Genomic DNA, 10,805 nt, shown 5'->3' on the forward strand with positions numbered 1-10,805 from the left:
GGCCCTCCACACCGCTGCATACAAGTATCAGGGTGCTAAAAAAACAGTGGGGGCACACTTATTTGATATATGTTGATATTTATATGCATAGCGCTGCAGTCTGAGGCAGTTTTCTGATGTCTCAGTGCTGTTCAGCAGCGCGGGGCTGTGAGCTGGCATACTCCCACTGTGTCTCTCTGACTGACTTCTATAGGTCTGTCCCCTATAGCTCAGTGTGTTTGGAGGTGTTTTTACATGTGTGGTGAAAAATGTCTGAGGTTGAATGCTCTTCCCAGGAAGAGCCTGTACTGGGAGCACAGATAACATTGGGGGTGGCCCCGTCGACACAGCCGACTCCTGACTGGGCTAATAATGTAATGAATGCTTTAAATGTGAATATGGCTCTTATTAATAAGAGGTTGGATAAGGCTGAGGCTCAGTCCCAAGCTTATAAAAATCGGTGGATGATGTTTTATCTCAGGTACAGGACTCTGCGGGGTCACATAAGCGTTCATTTGACCAGTTAGCTGATACCAATACCGACACGGATACTGACTCCAGTGTCGATTATGCTGATTCCAGATTGGATCCAAAATTAGCTAAGAGCATTCAGTACATGATTGTTGCTGTTAGAGATATTTTACATATAAAAGATGACCCGACTGTTCCTGATACTAGGGTCTGTATGTATAAGGGGAAGAAAATTGAGGTAACGTTTCCCCCTTCTCATGAACTGAACGCTCTTTTTGAGAATATATGGGACACTCCTGACAAGAAATTTCAGATTCCCAAAAGAATTCCAGTGGCATATCCGTTCCCCACTGCTAATCGGGAAAAATGGGAGTCAGTCCCCATGGTCGATAAGGCCCTGTCGTGTTTATCAAAACAGGTGGCTTTACCGTCCTCTGGTACAACGACCCTTAAAGACCCTGCGGATCGTAAGCAGGAAGCTACTCTTAAATCCATCTATGCGACCACGGGTACACAACTCAGGCCGGTCATTGCTTCTGCGTGGGTCAGTAGTGCTATTGAGAAATGGGCAGATTCCTTGTTAACGGATATAGATACCCTAGACAGAAACAGCATAATGCTGACGCTGGGTTACATCAAGGACGCTGGGAGCAAAAGCCAATGCAATGGCGGTAGCTGCTAGGCGAGCATTGTGGATTCACCAGTGGAATGCGGATTCTGATTCCAAAAGAAATATGGAATCTATGCCTTATAAAGGAGGTGCGTTGTTTGGGGACGGCCTTACAGACCTCGTCTCTACAGCTACCGCTGGAAAATCGTCATTTTTACCTTATGTTCCCCCAAAACATAAGAAAACGCATCATTATCAAATGCAGTCCTTTCGGCCCAGTAGATACCGAAGAGGACGAGGCTCTGCCTTCCATGCTGCTAGAGGCAGGGAAAGAGGTAAAAGAAACCCAGGCTTCTCTGCCTCCCAAGAACAGAAGTCCTCCCCGGCTTCTGCCAAGTCCACCGCATGACGCCGGGGCTCCCCTGCTGGAGTCCTCGCCGGTGGGGGCACGTCTCAAGCTCTTCAGCCAGGTCTGGGTTCGCTCGGGCCTGGACCCTTGGATTTAAAAAATTGTCACAAGGGTACAAAATAGAGTTTCAAGATGTTCCTCCTCGACGATTTTTCAAATCAGCCGTGCCAGCTTCTATGCCCAGCAGAGAGGTAGTGTGCGACGCAATACAAACATTGTGTCAGAACCAGGTCATTATCACGATTCCCCCTGCGTAACAGGGAGAAGGCTTTTATTCCAGCCTATTGGTGGTTCCGAAGCCGGATGGCTCGGTCAGACCGATCCTCAACCTAAAAGACCTAAATTCAAGATGGAGTCTGTCCGAGCGGTGATATCCAGTCTGGAGGAAGGGGACTTTATGGTCTCCTTGGACATAAAGGATGCCTACCTACATGTTCCCATTTATCCTCCTCATCAGGCCTTCCTGCGCTTTGCGGTTCAGGATTGTCATTACCAATTTCAGACGTTGCCGTTTGGGCTGTCCATGGCTCCGAGGATTTTCACCAAAGTGATGGCGGAGATGATGATTCTTCTTCGCATGCAAGGTGTTATGATTATCTTATACTTGGACGATCTCCTGATAAAAGCCAGATGCAGGGACAAGTTGTTACAGAACATTGCACTGTCCCTGAAGGTGTTGCAACAACATGGCTGGCTCCTCAACCTGCTGAAATCTTAGTTGATTTTTACGACCCGCCTGTCGTTTCTGGGGATGAATCAGGACACAGAACTACAGAGAGTTTTTCTTCCGGAAGAAAAAGCTCGGGAACAAATCTTAAAACCAACCAGAGTTCAATCCATCAATGCACTCGCTTGATGGGAAAGATGGTGGCGGCCTACGAGGTCATTCAGTTTGGCAGATTCCATGCCAGAGTATTCCAGTGGGACCTGTTGGACAAGTGGTCCGGTTCCCACCTACACATGCAACGGACGATAGTCCTGTCCTCAAAGACAAGGATATCACTGCTGTGGTGGCTGCACAGTTCTCACCTCCTTGAGGGACGCAGGTTCGGTATTCAGGATTGGATTCTAGTGACCACGGATGCAAGTCCCCGGGGTTGGGGTGCAAGGAAGATGGTCAAGTCAGGAGACTTGTCTCCACATAAACGTTCTGGAATTAAGGGCCATTTACAACGGCCTTCTACAAACGGGACGCCTTCTTCAAAGTCGACCCATCCTCATCCAGTCGGAGAATGTAACAGCAGTAGCTTACATCAACAGCCAGGGCGGAACAAAAAGCAGAGCAGCAATGGCAGAAGCCACAAGGATTCTCCGCTGGGCGGAGAAACATCTAAGGGCTCTGTCAGCTATCTTCATTCCAGGAGTGGACAACTGGGAAGCAGACTTCCTCAGCAGACACGATCTCCATCCAGGAGAGTGGGGACTTCATCCAGAAGTCTTCACAGAAGTGACAAGTCACTGGGGTACTCCCCAAGTAGACATGATGGTGTCTATTCTCAACAAGAAACTCCAAAATTATTGCGCCAGGTCAAGGGACCCTCAAGCCATAGCGGTGGACGCTCTGGTGACACCGTGGGTGTTTCAGTCGGTATGTGTTCCCTCCACTTCCGAGAGTGTTAAAAACTATAAGAAGAAGAAAGGTTCCGACGATCCTCATTGTTCCAGATTGGCCAAGGAGGGCTTGGTATCCCGATCTTCAGGATTTACGCATAGGAAATCCCTGGCTGCTTCCTCTACGAGAGGACCTGTTACAGCAGGGGCCGTGTCAGTATCAAGATTTACTGCGGCTACGTTTGACGTCATGGCGGTTGAACGCCAGATTCTAGCCCAGAAGGGTATTCCCAGTGAAGTCATTCCCACTCTTATTCAGGCTAGAAAGGATGTTACGGCAAAACGCTATCACCACATTTGGAGGAAATATATTTCCTGGTGCGAGTCCAAGCATGCTCCTGTGGAAATTTTTTAACTTGGACGTTTTCTCCACTTTTTACAAGCTGGAGTGGATGCGGGCCTTAAATTAGGATCTATTAAAGTACAGATTTCTGCATGGTCAGTTTTCTTTCAGAAACAATTGGCCTCACTTCCTGAGGTGCAAACGTTTGTAAAGGGGGTGTTACACATCCAACCTCCTTTTGTGCCTCCTGTGGCACCTTGGGACCTTAACGTGATGTTATAGTTCCTTCAATCTCACTGGTTTGAACCTTTTTCAAAAGGTGGATTTGAAATTCCTCACTTGGAAAGTGGTCATTTTATTGGCCTTGGCATCTGCACGGCGGGTGTCCGAATTGGCAGCCTAGTCTCACAAGAGCCCTTATTTGATCTTCCATGAAGATAGAGCAGAGTTGAGAACTCGTCAACAGTTTTTGCCGAAGGCGGTTTCTTCTTTTCATATAAACCAACCTAATGTCCGTCTCCCTCGGCACAGTTCCTATAACTGAGGTCTGGTGGAGGGGCATAGAGGGAGGAGCCAGTTCACGCCCTTATTAAAGTCTTAAAGTGCCCATTTCTCCTGTGGATCCTGTCTATACCCCATGGCTCTATTGATGACCCCAGCATCCTCTACGGTACTCAGAGAAAAGGATTTACCGGTAGGTATTAAAATCCTATTATTTATTAGTGCGCAAGCAGGACAGCATTTTCTCTTCTTTGGTGTTTTATTATTACAACCATGTCACCTCTAGTAATCCCACATGAGCGTCCATGTCACCTCTAGTAATCCCACACGAGCGTCCATGTCTCCTCCAGTAATCCCACACGAGCGTCCATGTCTCCTCTAGTAATCCCACATGAGCATCTGTCTCACCTCTACTAATCCCACATGAGCGGCCATGTCACCTCTAGTAATCCCACATGAGCGTCCATGCCACCTGTAGTAATCCCACGAGCATCAGTGTCACCTCTAGTAATCCCACATGAGCGTCCATGTCACCTCTAGTAATCCCACATGAGCATCTGTCTCACCTCTACTAATCCCACATGAGCGTCCATGTCACCTCTAGTAATCCCACATGAGCGTCCATGTCACCTCTAGTAATCCCACATGAGCGTCCATGTCACCTCTAGTAATTCCACATGAGCGTCCATGTCACCTCTAGTAATCCCACATGAGCATCCATGTCACCTCTAGTAATCCCACATGAGCGTCCATGTCACCTCTAGTAATTCCACATGAGCGTCCATGTCACCTCTAGTAATCCCACATGAGCGGCCATGTCACCTCTAGTAATCCCACATGAGCGGCCATGTCACCTCTAGTAATCCCACATGAGCATCTGTCTCACCTCTACTAATCCCACATGAGCGTCCATGTCACCTCTAGTAATCCCACATGAGCGTCCATGTCACCTCTAGTAATCCCACATGAGCGTCCATGTCACCTCTAGTAATTCCACATGAGCGTCCATGTCACCTCTAGTAATCCCACATGAGCATCCATGTCACCTCTAGTAATCCCACATGAGCATCCATGTCACCTCTAGTAATCCAACATGAGCGTCCATGTCACCTCTAGCAATCCCACATGAGCGTCCATGTCACCTCTAGTAATCCCACATGAGCGTCCATGTCTCCTCCAGTAATCCCACACAAGCTTCCATGTCTCCTCCAGTAATCCCACACGAGCGTCCATGTCTCCTCCAGTAATCCCACACGAGCGTCCATGTCTCCTCCAGTAATCCCACATGAGCATCTATCTCACCTCTACTAATCCCACATGAGCGTCCATGTTGCCTCTAGTAATCCCACATGAGCATCCAGGTCACCTCTAGTAATCCCACATGAGCGTCCATGTCACTTCTAGTAATCCCACATGAGCATCAGTTTCACCTCTAGTAATCCCACATGAGCGTCCATGTCACCTCTAGTAATCCCACATGAGCGTCCATGTCGCCTCTAGTAATCCCACATGAGCGTCCATGTCGCCTCTAGTAATCCCACATGAGCGTTCAGTGTTGATCAAGCTCCATTCTAAGCATCCTATCTTTTTTTTTTTTTAATACACATAAAAGCAATGATTACAGGTAAAACATGTCAGTTATAGAATGATATATTGTATCCTGTAACACCCTGGGTCTTGTCTACTCATTATATATATTAATGTATTTTATTTCCAGCAGATGGACACACAAGCAGGAATATCTCAGAAGGACATCTAATGTTATCCCCGGATTGTGACATAAAAGATAATGACAGTATACAGGATTCTCCAGGAGATAATCCCATTACCCCAATTATACATCCAGCTCTATCAGCTGATCCCTCTGATCCTGGGAAATGTTCTCCTGATCACTCTGATATTGGTGCATCTGTTACAGCTCTGAGAGTAGATACAGTGTTTCCATGTTCTATAGATACCAAATGTTTTACACAGAACACAAAGCTTATTACCCATCATCCAGCTTAAGCAGGTGAGAGGCCACTGATATGTTCTGAGTGTGGGAAATGTTTTGCATGCAACTCAAATCTTGCTACACATCAGAGAAGTCACTCAGGTGAGAATCCGTTTTCCTGTTCTGAGTGTGGGAAATGTTTTGCATTCAAATCACATTTTGTTACTCATCAGCATACTCACACAGGTGAGAAGCCGTATTCCTGTTCTGAGTGTGGGAAATGTTTTACACAGAAATCAGCTCTTGTTAAACATCAGAGAAGTCACACAGGTGAGAAGCCGTATTCCTGTTCTGAGTGTGGTATATGTTTTGCACAGAAACCAAATCTTGTTACACATCAGAGAAGTCACACAGGTGAGAAGCCGTATTCCTGTTCTGAGTGTGGTATATGTTTTGCACAGAAACCAAATCTTGTTACACATCAGAGAAGTCACACAGGTGAGAAGCCGTATTTCTGTTCTGAGTGTGGGAAATGTTTCGCAGTTAAATCAGAACTTGTTACACATCAGAGAAGTCACACAGGTGAGAAGCCGTTTTCCTGTTCTGAGTGTGGGAAATGTTTTACACAGAAATCAGCTCTTGTTACACATCAGAGAAGTCACACAGGTGAGAAGCCGTATTCCTGTTCTGAGTGTGGTAAATGTTTTGCACAGAAACCAAATCTTGTTAGACATCAGAGAAGTCACACAGGTGAGAAGCCGTATTTCTGTTCTGAGTGTGGGAAATGTTTTACACAGAAATCAGCTCTTGTTACACATCAGAGAAGTCACACAGGTGAGAAGATATTTTCCTGTTCTGAGTGTGGTAAATGTTTTGCACAGAAATCACATTTTGTTATTCATCAGCATACTCACACAGGTGAGAAGCCGTTTTCCTGTTCTGAGTGTGGGAAATGTTTTGCATGGAAATCACAACTTGTTACACATCAGCGATTTCACAGGTGAGAAGCCATTTTCATGCTGTGAGAGAAATAAATCCGCTCTTGTTGAACATATTAGACATTACCCAAATACGGAACTATTTACATCTTCTGGAGTATAATTATCACTGTCATGCAATGTTCCTCAAGGGTCAACCTTATCTCCTATGCTTTATGCAATATAAATGCTACCACTGGGTGATATAATCAGACATCATGGCCTGGTCTACCACTGTTATGCTGATTACCTGCTTTTTGCTCCATGTATTGAGAACCGAATACCAATCCTAAATGGTTGTCTAGCTGAGCGCCAGGGGTGGATGATGCCAGTTGGCTGTGACTCAGTCTTTGTGAAACATAATAGAAGCTCACCAGCAAATGACAAGACTACAGCTTTACCAACCATCTGGATTTATGCTTTGGTGTTCAGAATTGAAAATACTGAACATGTGCTGAATCTTTGTGTTGTCCTGGTATGTGGCTGACACAGACATCAGGTATCTGCCACATACAAATCCTCATTCTTCCATCTATGGACCATAGCCAGAATCAAGCACTTGATTCCCTCAGAAGTTCATAGACTACTGCAATGCCATCTACCTGGGTCACCCAGCAAAAGAATTACAGAGCTTGCAGCTAGTACAGAATGCAGCAGCCAAGCTGTTACCTAACCAGCCCCTTCCTGCCTCATAACACCCATTCTCTACTCCCTTCACTGGCTGCCTGTAAGATGACAAATCTATTTCATAATTGGCTAACTGACTTTCCCAGCTCAACATTACATGGTCCAAGGTACTAGAAGCAGCTTCTGCCTCCTTACTGCCCTGCTTGCTTGCTTCTACAGATGGACTGTTACCAGCAGTACCAAGAATCTCCTGTCATTCATTTATGGGTTGAATGTTTAGCTTTGTAGCCCTGACCATGGAACTCACTGCCTTGCACAGTCCAAGAGGCCACCACTCTAGAGACCTTCACAAGCAGACTGATGACTGTTACTCACGCTTTTCATTAATGTACCTCTATTTCTCATACGTCCTAGAGGATGCTGGGGATTCCAAAAGGACCATGGGGTATAGACTCATCCGCAGGAGCTTGGGCACACTTTAAAGACTTAAACTGGGTGTGAACTGGCTCCTCTCTCTATGCCCCTCCTCCAGACCTCAGTTAGACTTTGTGCCCAGGAGTGATGGGTCACACACTAGGGGAGCTCTACTGAGTTTCTCTGAAAGACTTTATGTTAGGTTTTTTATTTTCAGGGAGACCTGCTGGCTACAGGCTCCCTGCAGCGTGGGACTGAGGGGAGAGAAGCAGGACCTACTTCTGTGAGTTTCAAGGCTCTGCTTCTCGGCTACTGCACACCATTAGCTCCAGAGGGTTCGATCACTTGGTGCGCCTAGCTGCTTGTTCCCGGAGCCACGGCGTCAATCCCCTCACAGAAGCCAGAAGAAAGAAGCCGGGTGAGTATTAGAAGAAAAGAAGACTTCAGACGGCAGAAGACTTCAGTAACGGAGGTACAGTGGTAGTGCTGCTCTTCATGCTCCCACACACCAAAGGCACTCACAGGGTGCAGGGCGCTGGTGAGGGGGGGGGGGGGGAGAGCCCTGGGCGCATGTTACTGGTCTGCTTAATGTGAACAACTGGCAAAAAAAAAAAAGCATTTAGGTGCCGAGGCACCGTGGTTCATCCCCCGCCAGTATACTTTAATTATTTCCCTGCCACCGCTTATACGGGTGCAGGGCACGCGGGGGGGAGCGCCCTGGGCAGCGAGTCAGTTTTAACAGTTCTTACTCGCGCTGCCGGGGGCTCCGTATACAGACCCCCGCAGGCGCGTTATGCCGTGGTCCCCGTCGGGCGCCATGGGTACAGGGCGCCGGGAGGTGGTGGCGCCCGGGGCAGCATAGATAGTTAGAGCTCCCGGGCGCCGCACACGGGGACCCACCATGAGAGCGGCGGGTGCGCGATGCGCCCGGAACTCCCGCTTCCCGAACGTTGTCTGGGGTGCAGGGCGCACAGGGGGGCGCCCTGAGCAGCATGGTGCTGAGTGTATATATATATACCCTATATTTAATACTCGGCCTATTTGGTTTTCAGATCCAGGGGGGCTATAGCGCGCCGAGAGGGGCGGAGCTTAGCCTCACACACTGAGTCAGCGCCATTTTTCCCTGCTGGCCCCGCCAAGAACAAACAGTGGGGAACGCAATGTTTGGACTGTGTTGCCCTCCCAGAGGTGTAATCTCCCTGTGTATAGGGTCCCCCGGCTCAATATAGGGATATATATATATATATGATAGGGGGGGTGGGGGTTTAGCGACCAATGGTGTCTAAAATAATTTACAATTTCAGTTGAATAAATACGGTACAATTTATTATGTAAAACAATTTTTAAAAAGACAGAAACTTTTTCTAAAAAATGGGATAAAAACTATACATATAAATAGAATACCAGTTAAAAATGAATAAATAGTAAAAAGATTCCTTAACTTGGTATGTAGGTCACTGCCAGGTAGCCCAACGCGTTTCGTCCTTAAGACTTCATCAAGGGGTGTTGGCAGACTGGGAACAGACCTCTATTTATACCAGTATTAGTCTGGTATCAATTATGACATCATTTCCTGTTGATGTCACATGGTCTTTTTTAACAGACTAAGAGCAAAGTATTTTACATAAGAGAGTTATATAGTAATAAAGTTTATAGGTCCTATACATAAGTTAGTTCATTTTCTAGTTGAATTGGGGTTTAGAAATGCTTTTAAAGTCTCTCAGAAGTTGCGCCGGTGTTTTCCGCCCCACTTCCGGTTTTTCGGCGTCGCGTCACTTCCGCCCCACTTCCGGTAGTCGGACTGCGCATGCGCCCGCGACCTTCAGTTCTTCTAATAGCAAGGGAGCTAGGTGTAAGGCGCTTTGTTTTCATAGCGGCGGCCATCTTTGTAGAGATTTATTGTTAATTTTCTCTATGCGGTGGCCATCTTATTGTAGAACAGCAGGATTGACATTTATGGTATTTCTTGCATAGAAATGAAATAGAAAAAGGGGAGATTAATAATGACAAATGTGCAGCGTTTCTTCTTTGAAATTAAACGACAACATGTGACCAAGATATGGGATCCATATATTTATATTAGATACATAAATAAATAAATAAATATATATAAAAAGATGAATAAATATAAATAAATAATGATAGTTGATTAATTGCTGCATGTTATAGTGCAGAGTATGGCAGTGCAATCAATGTTTATTGCATATTGCATATTTTAAATAGGAGCGTTAATAAAGTAAATAAATAAATATATAAATAGTGCAGCCATTAAATAGCATAGTGCTAAAGTGCTTATTGCAAATTAACAGGAGGGCAGTGAGGGACGGGGTGGTGTTAGAGTGCCTCGTGGAGAGTGATAAAGTAGTATATCTGTTAGCTGAATGGTCAAGGTAACCGGAATTGACATGCTCATGTAGGCTATATTTACTTAGTTTGGTTACAGTACCTGATCTTCCCAGGTGGTCTCCCTGTTCTGGTACTGATCAGGCCCAACACTGCTTCGCTTCCAAGATCGGACGGGATTGGGCATGTCCAGTGTGGTTTGACTGTACGATTCACTTACCATACATGTGTCTCCGTTATTTATGATACAGCTATACACGTTGGTAAAGGACTGTGGTGGTGTGGGGTGGGCTGGGTTGGGGTTGGGTGGGGTGAGTGGGGGTTAGGTGGGGGGGGGGGGTTGGGTGTGGGGGTAAGGAAGGGGGGGGGGGTGATTAATGGCTACTGCAAAATGTAGATCCGACCGTATAGTCCTGATGCCAGGAGTGAGAGTCACAGGAACAGCGCGATTTCATAGTAATCGTTGAATCCCTTTGGATGGAGTGTTTGTAGTTGGAAGATCCAGTACATTTCTCTTCGTGATAGTCTGTTGGCCAGGTCGCCCCCTCTTTCACCCAGTTTCACAAGTTCAATAGCTTTGAAAGTCAATGCTTCTGGGTTCGAGTTATGTGTTGAGTTAAAGTGTCTGGATACGGCGTGTGTTTCTA

The 10,805-nt window shown here is 46.4% G+C and overlaps 1 protein-coding gene and 1 pseudogene across 1 annotated transcript in view; one reads left to right on the top strand and one right to left on the bottom strand.

Annotated features, from left to right (window-relative positions):
- LOC135040831 (zinc finger protein 84-like) overlaps positions 1 to 6,681 on the top strand; it is a gene marked incomplete at its 3' end in the record, with an annotated part of 80,640 nt that extends 73,959 nt beyond the window's left edge. The window contains exons 5-6 of the mRNA XM_063954869.1: positions 1,326 to 1,530; positions 5,905 to 6,681. Of these exons, the coding sequence (XP_063810939.1) occupies positions 1,326 to 1,530; positions 5,905 to 6,681 (982 nt within the window). The remainder of the gene's footprint in view (positions 1 to 1,325; positions 1,531 to 5,904) is intronic.
- Positions 6,682 to 10,249: 3,568 nt separating this feature from the next.
- On the bottom strand, positions 10,250 to 10,369 carry LOC135040832 (5S ribosomal RNA; annotated as a pseudogene).
- Between the last annotated feature and the right edge of the window lie 436 nt (positions 10,370 to 10,805).

The sequence above is a fragment of the Pseudophryne corroboree genome, unplaced genomic scaffold (assembly GCF_028390025.1).
Source record: "Pseudophryne corroboree isolate aPseCor3 unplaced genomic scaffold, aPseCor3.hap2 scaffold_771, whole genome shotgun sequence".
In the NCBI taxonomy this organism is placed as follows: domain Eukaryota; kingdom Metazoa; phylum Chordata; class Amphibia; order Anura; family Myobatrachidae; genus Pseudophryne; species Pseudophryne corroboree.